The 24696-nt window shown below is 39.0% G+C and overlaps 1 protein-coding gene across 1 annotated transcript in view; it reads left to right on the forward strand.

Moving 5' to 3' along the window:
* Window positions 1–24696, forward strand: part of pcxa (pyruvate carboxylase a) — a 265459-nt gene that overhangs the window by 147337 nt on the left and 93426 nt on the right. Inside the window, exon 10 of the mRNA XM_049466645.1 lies at window positions 4203–4385. Coding sequence (XP_049322602.1) covers window positions 4203–4385 — 183 coding nt within the window. The remainder of the gene's footprint in view (window positions 1–4202; window positions 4386–24696) is intronic.

Raw genomic sequence — 24696 nt, forward strand, 5'->3', positions numbered from 1 at the left:
CATCGCTACCAGCAGATCAACACTTGTTTGAGCTCAACTCAGCTCTTCACAAACTTCCTCCACACCCTCGCTTTGCCTTCCATTCCTCCCTTTCTTTCTTTCTTTCTTTCTTTCTCTCTCTCTCTCTTTCATAAACACACACGCACGCACACTTGCCCTCTCACATCATCACAGCCACTCTGATGGCTCTAATGTCTGTGTCAGGGGGTGAGATGGAGCACAATTGCAGTGGCAAATGACTGCAGGCAGTTGGGTGATGGTTGGGTGTGTGTAGGTTTATGTATTTGTCTGTCTGTGTGTGTTTTCTGGGCTGTTGTATAGTAATGCTGTGTTGCCCCAGCAAAACCCCAATCAAGAATCAAGTGCAACAACAGAGACCTCTGAGTTACAGCAATTTTCACACCCACTTAATCGCAGCAGTATCTACACATACACTGATCTCTTAGTAAACTCAGACCTCACTGTTCTGCTCCATTGATCTGTCCGTGCTCTGACTATAAATGTGATTTTTTTTTCACAAGCTGAAGTTGCGTGTAGCAAGACTGAGCTACATTTAACAGCCTTATTGTTGTGTTTTATAATGTTCTATGCGTTCTTAAGCAGGGAGAGGTCAGGACTGCAGGTAGGCCAGTCCAGTACTTATAGTCTTCTGGAATATTCAAATCCATTCTAATCTTTCTTTGAGGAAAATTGTTGTTGTTGTTGTTGTTGAAAATTGTTGAACATTTCAAAACATTTTCTCATGCATTTGTTGGCAAAATGTAGATTCTCTGCTCGTATTTGCTCTCCTCTCTCTCAGCCAAGAGGGTGTTAAATAGTGCTGGGCGGGATGACCAAAAATGTATATCACAACTTTTTTTTTTAGATTCTGTTGGTTTCATGGTATATCACAATATTATTTTTATATTTGTATTATTATTATTTATTCAAATTTGTTATGCATGACTGGGCTTAATTGTAGGTTTCTGTACTGTTATATAATATAGGTTACTGTACTGTTAAGAGTGCATATAATAATATAATAGCAAATATTATGGCTTTAAATTAAGGCTTTGATTACTATTGGGTTTATTTTATCCCACGAAATTACACAATATATGAAGAAATCCGACTTAATTAGCAGAAAAACAGCTTAAGAATGTAAAAAATAGAAATTAAAAAGAGATGTGCCAAATTACGAAACTAAATATTTTAAATAGTTCCATAAAAACACTATAAATGGATGTTAAATACTCAAAACATAAGTAATCAAAAGAGATATTTCTTAAATGTTCTATTCTTGAACCAATTTAGAGGCATTAAAGTATTTAAGTAGAACCAATTCTCTTGGTTCTCCAGTTAACAAATTTGTTTAGTTCATTGTGCATTAATATTATCCTTCAAGTTGCAGTATTTTTATATATAGAAGGGCTATAGTTTCTCATATTGCAAGGAGCAGCAGCAGAAGCTCCATGAGTTCTGTCCTCATGTTTCTCCAGGAAAAACAGCGTAGGAAAGAGTGTTAAACTACACAGGACTGATCTAGCATCACTCCAGTGTGTTAGCTTGTTATGCTAACTGGCTAGTGTTAGCTAGCGAGCTGTATCTGCCTCTTTGGTGGTGCTGTTCTACATGGCGCTGCTCAGCGCCTCTAGCAGTATGGTGGTTTCTGAAAATTGTGTACAGATTGTAATTTCCTCCTCTGGTATACAGGATGAACCGGTATACTGCCCAGCACTAGTGTCAATTGATGTATATTAAAAAAATAAAGATGTTATGCAGACAAAACATGAAATATCTTGGGTGCATACTGTCTGCTATGAAATTAAAGTTCAAATAAATGTAAGAAACACTGCGTTTTTCTGATTTGTGGTTGTAGATCCTTTTTTTAAAGTTATTTAACAGAAATATTATCAGTATTTACGCTTTAGCCCCACATGACACACTCCAACTTTGTCAGCATTCGCTGCCATTTTTCTTATCCACAGGTTGTGTGTGGTTGGGTGGAGTTGATAGGTTCTTTTGCAATCAAATAATCAATCAATCAATCAATTAATCACCCTATATTTTTTTTTACTCGGAAAAACATTGAGGCTGACCCTTATTTACAATTCCAATAAAAATAATAAGGAATCAAATAGTAAAAAATAAATAAAAGAAATACTAATTTTAAATCAACATTTAATATAAATGAATAAATATATATGTAAAATAGAAAATTCTAAAAGACTATAAAAAACAAATTGACACACAAAAAGTAAAGAATTTATAAAATATAAAATAAATAAAAAGATAATAGTAAATGTAAAGTAAAATGATTATTATAAGAAATGATAAAATTAATAATAATGAACTAAGAGCATAAGAATCAAAATATAAATCATTAGAATAAAAAAATATAAATTAATAATACATGAATAAAATAAAAATTTAAATAATAAGGAAAATATAAACTAATTTAAAAAATGCTTGCTTCCTGTGCTTATAAAAGAGCAGCAAAATAAAAATGAACATGCTGGAATCACACTGGGCTGCAGTCTATACTAACCACAGATTAGCACAACATGCAGCCTCAGCACAGAGCTGTAACGCACAGCCTCAGATAACCTTTATACCAACTGTGCCAGGATCTTGTGTTCTTAACCCTGCAGGGTTCACTGGGCTCCACTCGAACGCTCGCTCTGCCGGCTAATGTTTCTGAAAACAATCATTTTAGCTTAGTAAAGCAGCAATAAGTATTACTGCTGCTGACATTTATTAACCCTCACACAGTGCAGAAACATAAACTGTGACCAAGTAAAGCACATTTCCAGAGTTAGTGAGCTGGAGCCGTCCACTTACTTTCCAGAATTGCAGCTATTAACTGCTGGCCGGGGCTCAGATGAAGTGATGAGTTTAATTAGTTAGCTGCTGAGTTTGACTGTAATTTAAACAGTAGCGTATGGGTCAAATGGCAATTATTCCATATTTTACTGCTCTTCTGCTATATATTCTGCTCAGTATAATACTACACTAAATAATGCTATGCTGACCTGTGAGAAATGTGTGTGGGACCTCCTGCACTGGATGTGGATGTGATTTCTGCTTTGAATTATTTAAAGCTCCTGTATATATTTAAAATATATATATATATAATTTACCATATTTTTTCTCACTGTAAGGCACATCATATTATTAACAATGAACATCTATTTTGTTTGGTCTATTTTCATACATGAGGCGCACTGATGATTTTTGGGGAAATTAAAGGATTTTAAGTGTGCCTGTAAAAAATCTGGTACTGATCCCTTTAAACTTTGTTATACTGATCTCTCATTTGTATGCATCTACAGTACTTTGCAAATGTTTTAGGCACAGAAGAAAAATAACACTAATCCATTTATCTCAGCAATATGAGGGTTTTTATCTGAAAAAAGCACCACATATGATTGTAAAAGATGCAAATAAACATAGATACAGTAAAACATAAGAAGGAATTCTCATTTTTAACTAGGTATGTTATATCCTGTGAGCAGAAGAACAAAGTGTAGTTCCAGATTTACCAAATTTACCAATTTATTAAACTTGGATGAGGAGATATTAGGAGATGTTTTAAGAAAAACAGGGCTGTTAAAGCTCTGCTTTTTGTAAAATTGCTGTTTGTATTTATTGTAATGCCAGTGTTTTACTGGGCTAATAAACACTTACTTTACAGATAAGAAGCTTTTTCTTTACAGAAACTTCCACAGGTGCCTAAAACATTTGCATAATACTGTATATAAGTCTTGCTTATTTAATTCACGTTGTTAAGCCAGAACCGTGCATAAAACAAATTCCTCTTTTTTAACCACTGTTTAAATCTTGTATCTAGTTAAGCTGGTTTAAAATGTTGATTGCACCCAGCCCTTCTCAAAATGTTCTCCTTTTCAGTAATGTTAAAAAGTTCCGTAAAGATGGAAGAGCTCTTCCTCTTTTTTTTTTTTTTCTTTTGAAAGCTGCAGCATCCTGCTAACAGACAAAAATCTGACCAGCATCAATGTGGGCCTTTTATGCTCTCTCGGACTCTGCTGCTGCTTATAGAAGCAGCATGATCTGCGATTCACTGTTTCTCGAACCATAATCCACTGGACTGCAGTTTCCCATTAGACATACTGTGACTTTTTCAAAATTCTGCACAAAAGTCCACATCATTACACGAAATGTCTAGTCTAACCTCAATCTCTTCTTCTCTCTCTCTGTCTCAGGTGTTCCGCAGTGGTGAAGGCATGGGCATTCGACTGGACAGTGCCTCAGCCTTTCAGGGCGCCGTCATCTCCCCTCATTACGACTCTCTCCTCGTTAAAGTCATCTCCAGCGGCAAGGACCTCCCTGCCGCCGCCGCCAAGATGAGCCGAGCCCTGGCAGAGTTCCGGGTGCGCGGGGTCAAGGTAAGACCGTGTGATTCAGGGGTCAATTACATGACTTCAGTTTCTCGCCAGAGCTCATAGCAATGAGGCAGAAAGCCCTGGACTTCAGCAACAGCTGGCTATTAAAGCAGAACGTTCTTGCCAGAGACGTTTTGAGGAGGAAAGTGCTGAAGCAGCAGCAGCAGCAGCTCTGGACGTGCTCCAACTCAGAGTGCCGCATGTTTACAGGAAAATGGTTAAAGATGTTTTAAGCTCTAATGCCTTAGTCAGGAAACAAGGCGCAGCTCGAAAATGCTGGAAGTGACAGCTTGTCCAAAAGGATGCGCTAAGGAGGGGCTGTGAGTTATAGAGACAATGCGAGAGGGTGTGGATCGTTACCAATCCAGAACACCTACACATTCATGCACAATATTCTATAATTTAAACAAAAATGCACAGCCCACAATGCTGGCAAACATGCTGGTTCTCTGTCATAATGATAGAGCATTATTTTGATGGCAAAATAGAACCAATTTTTAAAATCTACAAATGGTTTTCAATCAAGGTAAAAAACGTATGAAACAGAACAAGATTCCACATCAAATATTTGTAAAACCTTTCTTTGAAGAACCCCAAATCTGTTCCGATCCGGCTATCAAATATAGCTATCAAATATACTCTTTTTTTTAATTTTTTTTTTTAGCTTATCTCCTAATAAGGCACAGTTTAGTTTGATATATTAGCTAGATAAAGTTAGTTACCACAGCTACGAACAAATGCTGTCTCTGCTCCATGTTGTTTACACACGCGGTCTGTGCTGCGTTCACTGCTCACAGTTGTGCGACCCTGTTTACTACGTGGATATTTGCAGTGCACATCCCATTAAAAACACTCTATATTAAAGCAGAGATCACACTGCACACATATACACACTGGAACACAGAATCTTTTCTCTATATGTACTCTCTTGCTCCTGCGGAAGACAGCTCCAACCAATCAGAGGACACTGCATGCTTGCATGGTTTATTGGTGGCTGTTTTGGTGCTACAGGTGCGAAAACGCCCTTAGTTCGTGCAGCCTTGGTCAAAATTTCTGTGAGTGAGTCACTGTCAGTGAGTAGACGGTAGCAGTGGGAAAAATTACAATGTTTATTTTTTTATAAATAAAGGTGTTTTTTTAATGTTTTTTTTTTAAAGTATATATTAGAAGAGCCATTTTACTTTTAGGTTTTTAAGTTATTTACCAGTATTCTGTAATAGTTCTTCACACTTCTATACATCTATATTTAAACGTGATTCATAATTGAAGCAAAAGTGCGTCTCCTATAGAGATGAATTCATTCTCTGTTCTGAAATACATTGTTCAGAACTGTAATAGAGTCTAATTATAACAAATGAGTCACTCTGCCTTTAGAACCCCCCCCCCCCCCCCCTTCACATACACATGCGCATACACACACACATATACATTTATGCATACGTGTGTGTACACATGCTACATGTACTATATTTAGCAGAGGAGCTAGGTGATGGCCACAGATAGAACACAGTGACAGTGGTGTGAGGTATGTATGTATGTATGTATTTGTATTGAGAGAGAAAAAGGCTGGTGGTAGCTATGGGCAGTTGAGGGCTCAGCCCACCTAAACATGCGTCATCAGAAGTTCAGAATAATTATTTTTTCAGTCTCAGAAAATACCAATACTGTTTCTACATTATTTTTGTTTCTAACCAGTTAACAAAACAAAAAATAAAAATAATAATAAACTTTTCATTATGATAGTTGGTAAACCTTTTAACCAATTGCAAGACACAGGAATACTAATACACGTTTGATATGTATTACTTAAACATATCCTAGTAGAAGTTATAGGGGGATGTAGTTATATATTAAAGATAGATGGACATATATATTTGTTATACTACATTTATTGTGTAGTTGTATACAGCTCTGGGAAAAAATAAGAGACCACTTCAGTTTCTGAGTCTCTTTATATGTATATATGTTTGAGTAAAATGAACATTATTTTATTCTATAAACTACAGACAACATTTCTCCCAAATTCCAAATAAAAATTCATTTAGAGCATTTATTTGCAGAAAATGAAAAATGACTGAAATAACAAAAAAGATGCAGAGCTTTCACATAATCTCAAATAATGCAAAGAAAACAAGTTCATATTCATAAAGTTTTAAGAGTTCAGAAATAAATATTTAGTGGAATAATACTGGTTTTTAATCACAGTTTTAATGCATCTTGGCATGTTCTCCTCCACCAGTCTTACACACTGCTTTTGGATAACTCTATGCCTTTATACTCCCGGTGCAAAAAGTCAAGCAGTTCAGCTTGGTTTGATGGCTTGTGATCATTTTTAAGTGGTTTCTTAATTTTATTTCCAGAGCAGTGTATCGCCTAAATTGCCCACTTATTATTTATACCAGCCCATCCTAATCCACCTTATTCTGTATTGTGCATTTATTGTATATTAGTGATTAAAAGATGATCGCTGAAGTGCTGCTAGGTGGTTGCTAGGGTGTTGCTCTAAGGTTAATAGATAGCTAATATGGGGATAGCTAATAGCTGGTGCTTGGTATAGTGTCCGGGATGTGGTATGCTGGGTATTGCTAGGTGGTTACTAAGTGGTTGCAGTGATTTACAGGTGGTTGTTGTGGAGTAGCTAGGAGGTTGCTGTTGTACCCAAGTTGGATGCTTTGGCATCCCAGGTATACAAAAGAGAGCTGTGGTGTGGGGACACCATATAGCTAGCTAACTAACTTTAACTCTTTAAACTCTAGGCTGTTTTGGTGTGTTTTTTCTTTGTTTTTGTCAGTTCCTCTTTTTCAGGTCTTATAACACAGTAATTATATCAGATGCCCTGATCTCTTTTACTCCAGAAGCCACACGGCTGCTCAAAAATGTAATCATTTAAAATGTAAAAGGAAGCATAATTGTTATATTTTACTGGAACTGATCATGTTATTTATTTTTGAATGTATAGACTTTAAATATATTCACACCTAAGACATATTTTCAAAAATGGTAAGACTAGAGTGTATATGAGTTGAAAGCATAAGAATATTGATGATAGTTCATTACATGGTTTATTACTTTGACAAAATACATGGAGAGCATCAGGTGGATTTATTTTTCTTGATAATCACACCTCTAGGATACATGTAGATTATTAAAAACCTGACACTCAGAGCAGCCTATGCCTTTCAGTATTTTGATCAGGGCACACAAAAAAAAACTACATACAAAAATGTCAACTTTTTAGTCTAAATAAATAAAAATGTTTAGTGCAAAATATCTGCTTAGTAAAAATGTGTAAGTAAAATAAAAACTATACAAAGAAGGTAGTTTCACACTTTTTGAGTCATTTACTGATATTATTTCCGCCCTTTCTAACCATATATGGATTATGTTTATGTGAGAAGGGAATCCTGAATAATTGAGCTGAGAACACAAGGTGGGATTTTGGACGGAAAATCCATCCGTAGGGTTCTAAGGGTTCATATCCAACACTTTCCAAAAAGGATCTGCATCTGTGGTTGAAGGAGCTAAGTTTAAAACATCCACCAAACATCTGTTTATCTGCTCTTACAGTTTTGAGGAGAGGAAGAGAGGTGTAGCGAGGCTGTCAGAGAAGACACTAGTTGAAAAGCCAATTTGTGAGCACGGGAGCACTTGTTAGCGGCTTGTTAACCTCACAAGCATGTCAGCAGGTTTTTGCTTTGGATTCTCCTCCAGAAGCTGGTTAGAGCAGACAAATGGATGTTAGGATAGATGTTTTACTGTATATTTACAGCCTTTCTTATTTTTTTCCTTTTTTTTCCCATTAACTTCTTAATTTACACGGCCAATTACCCAACCCACCTCATTATTGCTCCCTCTATCACTAGTATTGCCACAACACCAGGAGAGTAAAGACTAGCACATGCCTCCTCCGATACATGTGAAGTCAGCCACCACCTCTTTTCAAACTGCTGCTGATGCAGCATTGCCGAGTAGAATTACATCACACTCGGAAGAAAACACAGCAGCTCGGTTCCGACACAACAGCTCACAGACGCAGCCTTGTGCTGATCGACATCACCCTTTGGATTGATGTGGGAAGAGAGAGAGCGCCATCTACTCACCCAGAGAGAGAGAGAGAGCAAGGTCAATTGTGCTTTCTCAGGGCTCCGGTAGCCGATGGCAAGCTGCATGAACAGGATTCGAAAATATTTAACATATTTTCTAACACAAAGTAAGCAAATGTGGCCCCTTCTTTGTTGTCATGCAGAATAAAGTGGATGTAGCAGGCTAGAACCAGCCCTGTTGCAGAAAGGAGACGGGATTTTATGGGATGTTTACTGGATTTTTAATCAGTCAGAATGAAAGTAATATATTTAAGAGCAGTTTTAGTCCAATGCGAATCTCTGTGTTTCCACTATATCCTGAATCTGCTGGGTTTTTTTATTTATTTATTTTTTTTGTCAGTGCCAGCTCGAGAATTCAATGAATGCAGTCTTTGATAAGTAGAGGGGTGAAGGGTGTGTGTGTGTTTGTGTGATAGACAGTCAAGTAGAGGAGAGAGCAGCTGTATTATGGTGCAGCTGAGCTTTGAAGAGTCGGCAGTCAGGGAACGTTTTAATGCTCCACTTCATCATGGACGTCCAATCTCCTCTCCCTGCGTCCCCCTGTTTCTCTTTTTCTCTCCTCTGCTTTTTCTCTTCATCTCTTCTCAGTGAGATTGTTACTCTCATCATTAAAAAGATGAAAAAAAAACTGGCGACCTGTGTGAATCACGTTAAGCATAACCGGTAAATCATCAATCGTCTGTCGTCTGTTCACGACTGTAAGCATGACTAGAGGAAGCAGTAATATTTATTAGATCAGGTAACAACTGAAACAGTGACAGACTTCACTATCGAGACTGTGAATGATTAAAAACAGTTCTGTCAGCTTCGCTCATGAATTAAATTCAGATCTTCTTCTTATATGTTTGTGAGATATTTAAAAATCCCATTTTATGAGATCAAAGAAACTCTGCAGTAACTGCGGAGACGGTGCAGCGTGGTATATAAAGCAACCTTATGTAATATTTTACCTTTAAACACGACAGAAAAGCAGAATGGTTGCAGTTAGTTGTTGCTATGCTGCTGTTAAGTGGTTGCTATGGTGTCGCTAACTTGTATCCTATGTGGTTAAAAGATGATTGCTGCTAGGTGGTTGCAATGGTGTTGCTCTAAGGTTAAAAGGTGGTGCTGTGGTGTGGTTAAGTGGTTAATACATGGGTAATATGGGGTTGTGTGGTGATTGGAGTCTGGGATGTGAAATGGTGTTGCTAAGTGGTTTCCAAGTGGTTGAAGTTGCTTTGTGGTTGCAGTGATTTTCCATCTGGTTGCTATTAAATGGCTAAGTTGGTGGCTATGATGTCCTGAGTGGTTGCTAGGGTGTTAACCCATTCTTACCATGTATGAACCTTATAGGGTATTAACCTATAAGGTTACTTCATGGTTAGAATGGTGTTGCCTGGTAGTTGCTATTGTGTTGCTAGCTGGTCACTAAGTGGTTGCTTTGAACTCAACTTATTCAACTTAGTTGTTGCATTAAAGTTACTTAGTTGTTGAATTGAAGTTACTTGGTGGTTGCTTAGAAGTTACCTAGTGGTTACTGTGAAGTTACTTAGTGGTTGCTTTGAAGTTACTATGTGGTTGCTTTGAAGTTACTTAGTAGTTGCAGTGATGTTCCATGTGGCTGCTGTAAAGTGGCTTAAAGTGGTTGCTGTTATATCAAAGTTGGTTAATATGGTACTCAACAGGGTTGCTAAGTGATTGATAGGTGGCTGTTATGATGTTTCTTTTAGTGGTTGCTGTGTATCCATGGTGTCCGGGATCTGGTATGGTGTTGCAAGATGGTTACTTAGTGGGTGCTTTGAAGTTACTTTTTTTTTTTTTTATAATTTTATTTCTAATTTTTCCCATTTTCTCCCCAATTTACACAGCCAATTACCCAACCCATTCATTAGGACTCCCCCTATCACCAGTGATACCTCAACACACCAGGAGGGTGAAGACTAACACATGCTTCCTCCGATACATGTGAAGTCAGCCACCGCTTCTTTTCGAGCTGCTGCCGATGCAGCATTACCGAGCAGCCAGCGCGCTTGGAGGAAAGCACAGCGGCTCGGCTCTGGTACATCAGCTCACAGACGCCCTGTGCTGCAGACATCACCATAGTGATGTGGGGAAAGAGCGCCATCTACCCACCCAGAGGGAGCAGGGCCAATTTTGCTCCCTCTGACGCCGGCAGCTTGATGGCAAAGCTGCATGAGCTGGGGTTCGAACCGGCGACCTCCTGCTCATAGTGGCAGCGCTTTAGACCGCTGGACCACTCGGCGCCCCGGCTTTGAAGTTACTTAATGGGTGCTTTGAAGTTGCTTAGTGGTTGCTATGAAGTGGCTTATAGTGGTTTCTCTTGTATCAAAGTTGCTATGATATCCAACAGGGTTTCTGTGGTGTTGCTAAGTGATTGATAGGTGGCTGTTATGATGTTTCTTTTGGTGGTTGCTGGTGTCCGGGATGTGGTATGGTGTTGCTAGTTGGTTACTTAGTTGTTGCTTTGAAGTTGCTCAGTGGTTGCAGGGTGCATGTGACTGTTTTGAAATGGTTGCTATTGTATAAAAGTTGGTTGCTGTGATATCCAACAGGGTTTCTTTTTGTTGCTAAGTGGTTGATATGTGGCTGTTGTGCTGTTGCTTAGTGATTACTGTTGTATCCATGGTGTCCGGGATGTGGTATGGTGTTGCTCGGTGGTTACTTAGTGGTTGCTTTGATATTCCTTGTGACTGCTATAAAGTATAAAGGATTGCTGTTGTATCAAAGTTGCTATGATATCCAACGGGGTTTCTGTGGTGTTGCTAGGTGTTTGATAGGTGGCTGTTATGATGTTGCATAATGGTTGCTATGGTGTTGGAAGTTGTTAATATGGTGTTCCAGGTTTTTCAAGATGGGGTGGTCAGTACAATGTTGCTGGGTAGATGAAATGCGTGTTGATTTGTTCAGTGATGTTGGATTAACTGCAGGTGCAGCAGAACCAGCTCTAGTCCTGTCTGTGTAGTGTGTGGGAATTGGAAATGATGGACTAAATGAATCAGAGGAAGAGTTTGGACCGTGCAGTGAGATGACTGTACTGACCCTGACCCTCGTGTTTGTATCGAGCTGAGTCTTGGTCTATTGTCTTTTCCTCTGTCTATCTTCAGCTCAGGCTATTGTTTATTTTCTGTCATGAGATAAGAGCCCGCCGCTCTAGGTGCTGTACTGGGTGTGGTGTCAGTGTGTGTGTGTGTGTGTGTGTGTGTGTGTGTGTGTGTGTGTGTGTGTGTGTGTGTGTGTGTGTGTGTGTGTGTGTGTGTGTGTGTGTGTGTGTGTGTGTGTGTGTGTGTGTGTGTGTGTGTGTGTGTGCACCCACTCTGAATGAAGACTGATTGAGAGTGCTTCAGGTTCTCTGCACATTTTAGCTTCTTCTGCTGCCTTAATGCACATCCTCCCCTCACCCTGCATCTTTCATTAATCTCTCTCTTTCTCTCTCTCTCTCTCTCTCTGCTCTGCATACTCTGTCTCTCTCTGCTCTGCATCTCTGTAAAAACCTTTCTTTGCCTCTCTGTTTATATATCTCCCTCTCACATTTATTTAAGTACTTTCCTTCTTCCATCTTTCCACCTCTCTGTTTATTTGTTTCCTTTTCTCATTTTTTCTTTCTTATTTTTCCGCTTGCACATTTCCTGTTTTAATCAAATGTATCCTTTTTTGGCAATAATCAAAACTAGAAAAGTACACTTGCTGACGGAAATGCACAGATTGGTAGAGCAGCTTAAGTGGTTCTCACTTCCAGTTGCTAGTAAGGCTGCAACAATTATTCAATATAATCGACAGTGTTGATTATATACATTTGTTGATTACAAATTTCAATGTCGACCAACCGTTAATTTGTAATTTTCAATTTTTACGTCGGCTGCAGCTGCTCCACTGTTGTTTCCATGGCAGCTCTGCAGGTGCTGTGGGCACTGTCCGTGGCTGTCCTCTGTAGCGGAGCCCCTTTCCTCAACCTCTTCCAAACGCTTTTCTAGGTTTGTCACTCGGTTAAAGAGAGCTGACAAAGAGCTTTCCACCGAAGCAACAGGTGCTTTTATTTTGTTTAAAGCACCACCAATGGTGTCTAGGCGAGCACCGACTAATTAATCCATGTCGTTCACTCGGGAGGCCGCAGAGGTCTTGGGCTCAAGTCCCTATATGGGTGGACTTTACATGTTCTTCCTGTGACTGTGTGGGTTTTCTCCTGGAACTCAGTTTTTTCCCACAGTCCAAAAACATGGAGATCAGGTAAATTGTATATTTTAAAATTAACCAGAAAAAGGACATGTGAGGCTGCTTATTGGACAGTTTTCTTTTTAGCAGCGACACTCAACAATGAAAAAATAGGAAAGTCCTTGTCGCGTTGCAGTCTAGGCTTCTCTAAAGCACAATTTAGCTGGTGATATTTATTGTTATTGGAAAAAATTAGGGATTTATTTGAAGCCTAGAGCGTCCATCTTGGTCTGAATCACGCGACTCCCCTCCCAATCGTTAATTTGGGAGATGGGTAAATGGCTCACTCCACTCACACAGTTTACACTCAACTTAATCTGTGTCTCCAAAAGTGATCAAACACAACAGATTACATATTTAATCACTAATCAGTACTTTGCTCGTTTAAACAACATCTAGACATTTAAATGCCTTTTAAATCTCATGTATAGCTGTTTCTATCGTTTTAGCGATGGAGGACATGGCAGATATAATCGTGGATTAACCGAATAATCAAAAAAAATAATCATCAGATCAGTTTACTACCAAAATGATGAATATTTGTAGCGCTAGTTGTGAGGCTGTTCCTCCTACTTGTGGTGTTACCTTTTTAAAAGGTAATTAAGAGCATTTTTCTGGGTTTTAAAGTGTGATTGACTGTGAAAGACCTTGACTGAGGTGCACAGCTTTCGGCACATGCGTTTACAAGCACTTGCCCAACCATGTGGATGGAGATCATGCTGTTACCTCGTGTTTACTCCTGCCCCCCCCAACAAGGATGTGTCTTTCTGGCTTTATGCGACTCGCAGGTTGTGATTGAGGAAGTCCCAGGAGAAAAATAAGAAGCTAAAGACTATAGTTAATAAATCTCTCCTACTTTCTTTTTATTTCTGTTTCTGACTCTTCTCACATTCTGGCTCTTGCCCTCATTGGCCCAGATGCCCCTCCACTCTGCTGGGAGAGTTCTTGGAGAGCTCTGGTGTGTTTTTTTTTTTTTTTTCTTTATTAGACATCTTTAAATAGCCAATTTATTTAGAACCCCGCCACCATGGGAGGTTTAATTACCTGTTCAAATAGTGAGCCTGAGTTGAGCGCTGCTCCATTCTAGGAGGTTTTAATGGGAAAACTGCAGCAGGGTAGTGCCACCAGCGTTCCTCTGCAAGCCGCTGTGCAGCCGGGGAGAGCAGTAGATGGGGGTGGTTAACAGAGAGAGGAGGAGAACGAAAGAACAAACAAGAGGCAGATAAAGGAGAAGATGAAGATGGAGGGAAAGTTAGGCCTTAGTGTTTGTGTTTGTGTAAGATGGTGAGAAGGAGTGAGGTGTTCAGAGGAAGACAGAGAGAAGGGATGGAGGGAGATGAAAGTGATGAATCTGGCTTTTGGAGAGTTGATCTGGGGATGAGAGTCACCCTGCAGGGGTACTGCTGATGAAGTGTGTCCCTAAACCTATTACTGAACTGTGTCTGTGTGTGTGTGTGTGTGTCCGTGTGTGTGTGTGTCCGTGTGTATTCAGAAACAAGCTGAGACGGACTAACTCGAGAGTGAAGTCTCTCAAACTTTATTGCAAGTGGCGATCAATGGGTCTAAGCACCATGTGCACTATGGTACTGCTGGCGAAGTGTGTATCTAAAGGCCCAATCCAATTTCACCCAGTAATCAGGAGATTCAGTTCGAATCCTGTTCATGCAGCTTGCCATCAGCTGCCAGAGCCCTGAGAGAGCACAATTGGCCTTGCCCTCTCTGTGGGTGGGTAGATGGCGCTCTCTCTCCCCACTTCACTCCAGAGGACTATGAGAATCACTTGTAAGATGGCGGCTCAGGTGACCAAACAAACACACAAATTTGAGTATTTTCCTTGTTAAAAATTAAACCATCATAGTTTAATGTGTAATTTTAATGTTTTATGGCGCTTTTCTTCATAGCAAGCAACATTTCTCCCAAATTCCAAATAAACAAACAAAAAAAATGCAGTTTTCATACATCAAATAATGCAAAGAAGACAAATTCATATTTATAAAGTCTTAAGAGTTCAACAATCAATATTTGGTTAAATAACCCTGGTTTAAACAGTTTTAATGCATCTTGGCATGTTCTCCTCCACCGGTCTTACACACTGCTTTTGGATAACTTTATGCCTCTCCTGGTGCAAAAATTCAAGCAGTTCAGCTTGGTTTGATGGCTTGTGATCATCCATTCAGTTTAGTAAAGTCTGTAGTTTGATTTTTAATCGTTTTAGTTTTATTTTTTTAGGCCATAGTCACCCAGCACTACTCGAAGGGTTCTCTCAATACTTGGGGGGAAGATTTCACCTCTTTTCCTTGGGCTATGGGTACAAAATAGAAATGGGATTGTGTCAAATGCTTGTGAGACTTGAAGTTTTAATTTTCTAAGATTGAAGTGTTTAGTGAGGGGAGAAAGGGTTGATTTATGGAAATGATAATTGGTTACAACCAAAACGTAATAAAAAATATATAGCCTTTATCTGAACGTGAGGTTTTTATTTTAATTTCAGTGACTGTTGTAAAAACTGTGAGAGCCAAAAGCTTCAAATTCTTTTGCAAGTGGTGATTATTGGGTCCAAGCACTATATGCGCACAGTATAGTACTGCTGACGGAGTGTGTCCCTAAACCTGTTACTGAACTGTGTGTGTGTGCGGGTGTGTTGGTTTTCAAGTTCAACTTAACTTCTAAGAGCCTGTCACCTCCTCTCACACACACACACACACACATCACCATCCCATTGTTAGACTCAGGTAAGCCGCCCACCGTTATCCGGCTGAATGTGTAAGAGTGCGGACTGCAGCCGCAGAGCAGCTTGTCAAACTCCTCTTTCTTCTCTGAAGGATTTGTCTCTGCACAGCTCAGGCAAGGTCAAAGGAGAGAATTTATGAGCCCAGCTACAGGCGGAGGTCTAGAAGGAATGTTTTTTTTTTATCTCCGTCCTCCTCTTCTCCCTCTCTCCTTCTCTCTCTCTACATGTCTTTTTATTCTCTCAGTACGTTCTGATCCTCACTTGCTCAGTTACGGCTTTCTTCAGCTCCTGGCCCAGAGCCAGCAGTCTGTATGTGCACAGCTTTCCCTTCACCTGATCTGTCTGTTCTTTAAAGCATCAATCCCAGCATCTATCAGAAAAGTGTGTGAAAAGTGCCCAGAAACTACTGATACTGTTTTAGATTTGTGCTGGTAAAGTGGTTGAATCAGAGTTAGAAAGTGTGTAAGATTGAAGGTGTAAAAGTAAGTAAACAGGTAAAGATTTAGAAGGGAAATTCACTTTATGCTTGACAGCAGGTAAACTAACACAATTACACTTTGTCAGTGTTGTTGCTATGTTGTTGCCAGATTGGTGCAATAGTGTTACAAGGGGGTTGCTGTGGTATTTCAGTTGTTATGAAGCTTAGAGTTTGATATACAGCTCTGGGGGGTTTCTCTGATTTTGTTTTTAATAGGTATATATTTGAGTAAAATAAACATTGTTTTTTTTTATTTTATAAACTACGGCCAACATTTCGTCCAAGATGATTTATTAGCAGAAAATGAGAAATGGCTGAAATAACAAAAAAGATGGATTTTTCAGACCTCAAATAATGCAAAGAAAACAAGTTCATATTCATAAAGTTCAGAAATCAATATTTGGTGGGATAACTTTATAATAACTTATAAGACCATAACAACCACCTTCCAACCACTATGATGTTATGTAATGTTATGTAATGTACTGTTTCAATGGTGTTGCTATGGTATTTAAAGTGACTTATCAAGTAGATAAATCAAGATTAGAAAGGTTAGACAGAATTACATGTTATCAGACTGTAGTCTTCTGCTAACTCTAGCTAGCGCTACTGGAGAAGTGATAGCATTATCTGCTAAGCGCTAGCTATTCGGCCTTTTCAGAGGGGAGTATTATCGGCCTGTGGCCTGCTTCCAACCCCAGCTAGCACTGCTGGAACATTATTAGCATTACCCACTAAGCACTAGTATTTCGGCTGTTCAGAGGGGAGAATTTTTGGCCTGTTTCCTGCACGTTTATCGTTTTAAAACAAGCTACGTGGCGCCGTGTGGTCCAGTGGTCTAAAGCGCTGCCACTATTAGCAGGAGGTTGCAGGTTCAAACCCCAGCTCATGCAGCTTTGCCATCAAGCTGCTGGCGCTCAGAGGGAGCAAAATTGGCCTGCTCCCTCTGTGTGGGTAGATGGTGCTCTTTCCCCACATCACTCCTACGGTGATGTCCACAACACAGGGCGTCTGTGAGCTGATGTATCAGAACAGAGTCGCTGCGCTTTCCTCCGAGCGCGCTGGCTGCTCGGCAATGGTGCATCAGCAGCAGCTCGAAAAGAAGCGGTGGCTGACTTCACATGTATCAGAGGAAGCATGTGTTAGTCTTTTACCGTTCTGGTGTTGGGGCATTAGTAGTGATAGGGGGAATCCTAATGAGTGGGTTGGGTGATTGGCCGTGTAAATTGGGGAGAAAATGGGTAAAAATTTGAAAAAAAAAAAAAGCTACTTGGGATGATATATCAGGGTTCCTCGGTGTAGCGCTGTCGGGCGGCAGTAAGGTGGCAGTGCGCCTTATAATGCGAAAAATACGCTAAAAAAGAATTTGTTAATTTGTTTTTTTTTTTTACTGTTGTTCTCCACTGTAAGAGCCAACAGCTTCAAATTCTATATTGCAAGTGGTGATCGCACTTTGTGCTTTAACTCCAAGGGGGAAAACTATGAAAGATAAAGAAAAAAAGAGAAATAAAAGCTTGAGTTTGAGTGGGGGACAAACAAAACTACAGTTACCACAGCAAAACTCCTGAACCAGTACAGTTCCCACAGTATAATAAAAGTCTAACAGTTCACACCTTAAAGTTTCCAGGTGGCATCAAACTAGTTTCACTATTCTGTGACAGTTTATAATATGTACACATACTATTACATCACTATTGACTAATAAGAAAACAATAATAATCTTCTGGCCTTAGAGGTCTCCGTGGGACCAATTGTGTAGTTAAGTCCCACTCCCACTAAACTTCATCTTACTCCCACCCTTTCCTGAAAATAAACATCTGTATCTATTGTCCTCCAACCAGCAACCTAAACATTTAGGCCAGCGCCCACCTACACAGTTCTGTAGAGGTACAGCAACTAACAACCTGACAGCGTTTGACACAGTTTATTCACAAATACTGCATTACATAGAATTAACACCTTTTATTCTGATCTTCATTAATTATTTCCATTGAACACAAAGCAAGAATTTAATCAGAACAGTTTTGACTTTTAAGGCCTAAATATAAACATACAGAGTTGAAACTATTGCTTTTTCTCGCTTATAAAAGGGTATCTGAGTTGGAGTATTCAATTTCTTTAAACCTGAAGTCTCGCATTTCTGTTTTTCATTACTGGTTCTGGTTTTTGCATGTTTTTGTTGAATAATGAATAATAATTAGGCTGTAATAAAAACCATGAAGCATAATAAATTAATACCCTAGCACATTACAGATCTTCCAAAATAGTAATTAAAGGCTTAGAAGAAGTAGCAGATCTGTAATCATCTGCTTACTTTTATTACAGTCTGTTTTTCCACAGATATTTAGGTGCGAATCAAACTAGAGGATTGTGGTTTGCCAAAAAAAAAAAAAAAACACGTGGGTGTCAGTCCACTTACAGTTGATCTCTGGTTCAGGTGATCGTCAGCTCTGTACTGACCACGTAATCTGCTTATTTAACTCTCAGCTCTTTGCAGGAGATGCTGATTCTCTCAGTATAGAGTATGTAGAATATATACAGCTCTGGAAAAAAAAAGAGGCCACTTAAAAATGATGAGGTACTTTGATTTTACCAAATTGAAAACCTCTGGTATATATTCAAGAGGAAGATGGAAGATCAAGCCATCCAATCAAGCTGAACTGCTTGGATTTTTGCACCAGGAGTGAAGGCATAAAGTTAACCAAAATCAGTGTGTAAGACTAGTGGAGGAGAACATGCTAAGATGCATAAAAACCAGGATTATTCCACCAAATATTAATTTTTAAACTCTTAAAACTTTAAGAATATGAACTCGTTTTTTGTTTCTTTGTTTAGAAATATTGTCTGTAGTTTATAGAATAAAACAACAATGTTCATTTTGCTCAAATATATACCTATAAATAGCAAAATCAGAGAACTGATTCAGAAACTGAAGTGGTTTCTTATTTTTTTCCAGAGCTGTATTTTTGATAGGTGGAGTGAACCGATTGATTGATATAATTAAAAAAATACTATACGTAAGTAATTGTAAATGTAAATAAAGAAGTTAGTAATATTTGATGTAAGGATATTGTATTTTCGTTTTACTCTGACTTGTGAAACATGTTGACCTTTAACAGAGCATATCTATTATCATCCACCATAATGCAGTAGATGGTAATATGTATATATTCAGGAATATATTGTGTGTGAGAGGCAGATCATGGTTTTTATATTGTATATCCTTTAACATTTAACAATAGGCTTTAAGATGCTTTGGCGTTCACACTACAATGATAAAGGGGTCATATGTGTCTCTAACCACCTTCAAATGTGGTTTGAGGAGTGATCGAGACTTGACGTGTCCTTCAGATACAGTACCAGTCAAAAGTTTGGATACACCCCTTTTCATTTAATGTTATCTTTTTCTTTTTCTTTCTTATTTTCTACATTGTAGATTAATATTGAGTACATCATAACTGTGAAGGAACGCAAATGCAATTATGAAGCCAAAAAAGATTCTTTAAAGGTCTCCTTCTGCTAAAATCCACTTTTTCTAGTTTTTTTGTGAAATACAATAGTTCTCTAGATGCATATAGAGTTATATATGGATGCTTTATATGAAACTGTTCCTCAACCTCCACTGTCTGCAGTAGCTAGTAAAAGAAAAGCCTCAGAAAAACAAGTCAATCAGGAAAAGTGCACAGGTCTACGTCAACTCCTGAGTTCATGGCCTCGCCCACCTCGGCTTTGGACCGCCCACAGACAGAGCTAAAGCCAGGATGCAGCAGAGCAGACACTGTCTCGTCAGCTAAGGAGGAGCTAACACAGCTCTGTTTACATCAGCCGGTTAACTTTAGCTATCTTGTATAAGTAACTATAGGTTTAAATCGGATCTCCGGTGGATTCCACGTTTTACAGAGACCTTAAATATACACTAGGGAAGTATTAGAGCTGCAGAATTAACTGCGGGGTCGAAGCCAGGTCGCGTTCTTTGCTGCAGTGCTGTCAGCCAATCAGAGGCGATATGTTTGCGTGTATGAATATTAATGAGCAAGAGCCAAAATCCTGTCTTTCTTTAGAGACCACTAATTCAGTGAAATAACGATGGATTGAGACCTTTGGCCACTCTTAGTAATATTCTCTCAGTCGCTTTATGAGGTAGAACCTGGAACCTGGTTCTTAAAACTGTCTTAAATCTGTCTTTTTTTTGTCTACTACCTAATTTCATATGTGTTCCTTAATAGTTATTAATATGATGATGTCTTTAATATTAATATACAATGTAGTAAATATTACAAATAAAGAACAAAATATTAATGAGAATGTGTCCAATTATTTTTATTTATTTATTTTTTACCAGTACTGTACACTGTTCCCTATTCACATCTGTGAAATGTGATGGTTACTTAACAGGTCAGATCACCCAGGATTCCATAACGTAACATGCGCCCTGGGGTTTTAGAACCTTGCTGGTCCAAAGATACAGTGACACAAAAATGAGCTAGAATTGCCTCTGTAGTTCCAAACTAACCACTCTGTTTGGAATAACGTTTGAATTGGGGTTATCTCGGGCGTCATGCATAACCCTAATTGACTGCAGGGAATGAAAGTCCTCGCTTTACCTCCATCAATACCTCATGTTGCATATTCATGAGCTGTGAAATCAACTCCCCCTCCATCACTTGCTGTAAATACCCACATCAACAGAGAGTACATTATTGCAGCTCCTTCCCTGCTCACTTCCACACAGCAGGATCTAAAATCTGGCTGGAATTTCTTGGAGAGTCTGGTTTAGCTGGTTTAGATGGTTGACCAGCATATATGGGATGTTTTTGGATCAGTTTGGTCATTTGACAGGTCTACAAACATGATCAGCATGTCCAAGCTTGACCATAATAGTTGTGTAGCAAAACCAAGCTACTTTTGCTAGTCAGCTCTTATGGTCTAGCCTGGTCAGGTTTGTTTTCAAATCAAATAAATATAATATATCAGATTTATTTGTATATCTCTTTCTAATATATTCAAATGTACAGCAACACCAGCAATGAAAGCAGTTAGAGTTCACTAGAGGTGCACTTTTATTAAATGCTTGAAACCAGGGTTCTCTCCTACTGTCATCATGAATGGCTCTATCTTTTGAATTTGATCATGAATCATCATTTTTTAATGCTGGAATTTCCCAGTATTATTGTGAGGGGACAGTAATAATATTGTAGTGTGGTTCAGGTCTGGCAGATTAGATCATATTTACTGTATTATAACATCTGAAAGAGAGAGAGATAGCGAGTGGTTGAGAAACAGAGCAAGCAAGCGAGAGAGAGAGACAGTACAAGCGCCTAACCCTGCGTTCACACTGGAAAGCAACAGGGTGGCAGGGCACGATTTCAGCACAGCGACGGTTGTGTACAATTTAAATCATCTGTGTTTCTGCGCTTACTCTCTGCTTGTGTGCTTCAGCCTTCAGCTTGTGTACTCTCCGGTCACCATACTCAGCCTGCGTGCTCATAGCTAAACTTCTCGGGGCAGGCTAAGTCAGTAGCGAGTTGCTAATAGCAACACTCCTGTGAACATTAGTTCCGCATTGCGTTCATTGGTTCCACAAGTTTCTTATAGACTGTTTGTACCCGTGAATTCTGACCCCCGTATCGTGATGTTTTATAAAGAATACACGAGCGCCTAACCCTGCGTTCACACTGGAAAGCATCAGGCACCCATTCATTTCCTATGGCAGGGTGTGATTTCAGCACAGCGACCCCTAGAGTTCTGTAAACTTCAAAAGGAAGCTTGTTGACTAGCATGACCAGCTTCACCAAGCATAACCAAAATCAAATGCTAAATACAGTGTAAGCTGCTCAAAAGCTGGTTAATCAGTATAAGCTATATTTTAGTTGGAGGACCAGCTTTTCAACCTCCATGGCCATCAAAAACCAGCTTAGACCATCTAAAACCAGCTACCATTTCCATTTTTCAGCAGGGAATTTAGTCAGCATGTTTGTCATGCAACTATAAAGATGCACCAGATGTTTGATTTCAAATTGACATCACAACATGTTATAAACAGCTGTGCTTTTATGCATTTTACACAGCTAGCATAAGTCTAACTTCCATCCGTGTCTATATATGTTCCCCTGTGTTTGTTGGCTTGTAGCAGATAGTCTATGTTCTTCCTTCCCAGAAGATTTAACGCTTCTTGTGGCAGCTGTGTATTGGCAGATTGAAAGACAGGCATATTTCGCTTTGTATGTTGATTTTTTTTTTTTTTTGCATTCCTTTGGTTAACATGCATACTTGATGCTCGACTGTCTGAAAATCAGTAATGAAGATATAACGCAAACTTAACAGACTGGTTTCACTCACAAAGTGAGTCTATGAAAAATAGAAACAATATAAAAATATAAAAACAATATAAAAAACTTTTCTATGTCTTATATAGTGCAAGCAATAAGTGCAAAGCACAACCTGTCACATTAAATCTATGGTTTCTGTGTTTTTTATTCTCTTGTAACTTAACTTTGTAAAATCATAACCAGTCCTATTAAGACAGACTATGCTTGGAGTGCGAACAGAGACAGAACATTTCTTAAGTGTTGTCTGTCTTTTTGTCACTTTCTTTACATGCACAGTTGGCCTAAGTAAAGAGCCATGGTGTTCAGCATGATTTTCTTACAGTACTTACATATAATTTGTGTCTTGTTGGTCACTCTGTTACCATTTATTGTTTCCACTGGGAAGCCAAGATGCAAGTAAAAGTAGTGATAGCAGCTTCTATGCGAATGTCCGGATTTTCCTCTTCTGCTGAGAGCTGCTCTGACTGCTCAGCCGCCGCAGTCAACACCAGTGCTACTGTGTTGCCAGATCCCGCTTAAAAAGTCCATACTTAACTGTTTTTTTTTTTTTTCGTCTCATGAGTCAGGTTGACGAGCTTGACAAGAAATATTGTGATGTTGTAATCTCGTGAGATCTTGTTCCTAGTGATCTTGTCACACTCCTACAATTGAGTCTTTTCCAGTTTCCATTAAAGGAGAACTGCGGTGTAAAATGTACTATGAACTTTTGGTGTAGTAAAACATGATAAAAAGTACTTACCTTTGAAAAATAGCACATCTCTGTTCTCCCACAGCTTTCCGAGATCCAGAGATTTTAACAGTTTGTCCAAACACCCTTCAGACTGGGTGACACAGGGCCTAATTTGCCCAAATAAATAGCTTTTTCCACCGTTATCCAGCTCAGAGTAGCTCTACACCTCCTTGCTAGAATCTGAAAACCTGACATTAAAAACGAGGCATTAATAACTTAAAAAGTGCACAAGAATCTTATTAAAAAACACTGTTTACATTTCATAACATTGGCTTCAGCTCCAAGCGCCACCAGTAATGAACTGAAAATGTACATAGACATATATATATATATATACATGGACTCTGCATAGCCTGCCTCCTTTGTCCTCTTTGTCTGTTATTTTCAGTTCAGTAATGGTGTTTGGACAAACTGTGTCTTAGTGTCCAAGTGTGTCTTAGAATGGTGTTGTAGAGGATCTTAATGGTGTTCTGTGATAATCCATCCCATGCATCCTAAATATTCATTCAATTACTGCAGATTTTTAGGTAGGAATGGAGTATTGATGAACATGTCTAAGAGCATTCCACACATTAGCATTTAGGCATAGCGATGTATGAGATGGCAGTAGTATGTGGATGTGCATTGTCCTGTTGAAATGGCACCCCAAAGTGTGTGTTCATAAAAGGCAAGACCACTGATTGCAAGACCTTTATTTCTTATTATTAATTATTATAATTTGGCTGTCAAAGGTCCTGTAATAAAGATCAAAGATGACTTGTGACAACAAACACGGTGCCTCCACACACGGATTCAGTGGTTGTCTCCACTAAGACAAAAGCAGGACTCGTCACTAAAGAGATGAACCACTGCCATTCTGCTTTTGTCTGTTTTTTTATAATGATGATTATGATGATGATGATGAGTGTATTTTAATAGGTAAGCTCATCTTCATCATGCGTCTGTATTGTGCTCAGACTTGTACGTATAAGCGTGGGTTAGTGTAGAGTGCCCTCGTCCTGTCTGAAACTAAACCATGCTGTTTGATGCAGGGACTGTCAGTCAGAGGTAGTGATGAATATGCAGGGACTCCCGCCCACACAATGAAAAGAAGAGGCAGACACACTCGTTTTAATGTCTTTTTGGGACGAGGATTTTGGAAGATCACTGAAATGTGTGAAATAACATAAAAACACGGTATAAAAGCGACTGCGTCTTGAAGTACAGCAGCAAAGTACACACAGTTAGGAATCTTCCACCCCTGGGTGTTGACCTGTCGTGTGGTCCTGGTTTAAAATGCTTTGAATGTTCCTCTGCAAGTGCTTGTAAATTACGCTGTGCCTCCTTGTTGCCAAAATATCTCGGCTGAATAATGTATGGTGGGTGCATTTTGGGAAATGTGCGCGTGTGGTGCAGCTGTACCCATCCATTAAGATAAATGTGCATGCTGATTTTTTTCCCCCCCGTCTCTTTTAACTATGCACTCACTGAGACACCGCAGTCTGCCTCAGACTGATTACATGCAATGGGAATAATATAATCAGATTCAGAAAAAACAGTCTGGTTACATAAGAGAAATAGATGATTTGATTATGCTTTCAAAGCTAAGTTATTATTGAATACTATTTGTTGTTGTTTTAAATAAATACAATATTGATTTTTTTTTATTTAATTACAATTGGGGCTTGGAGCTACATGTGATTAATATGATGCAATTAGGGCTGGTCGACATTGTAAAAAAAAACAACTCAATAT

The sequence above is a fragment of the Astyanax mexicanus genome, chromosome 17 (assembly GCF_023375975.1).
Source record: "Astyanax mexicanus isolate ESR-SI-001 chromosome 17, AstMex3_surface, whole genome shotgun sequence".
NCBI classification, from domain to species: domain Eukaryota; kingdom Metazoa; phylum Chordata; class Actinopteri; order Characiformes; family Acestrorhamphidae; genus Astyanax; species Astyanax mexicanus.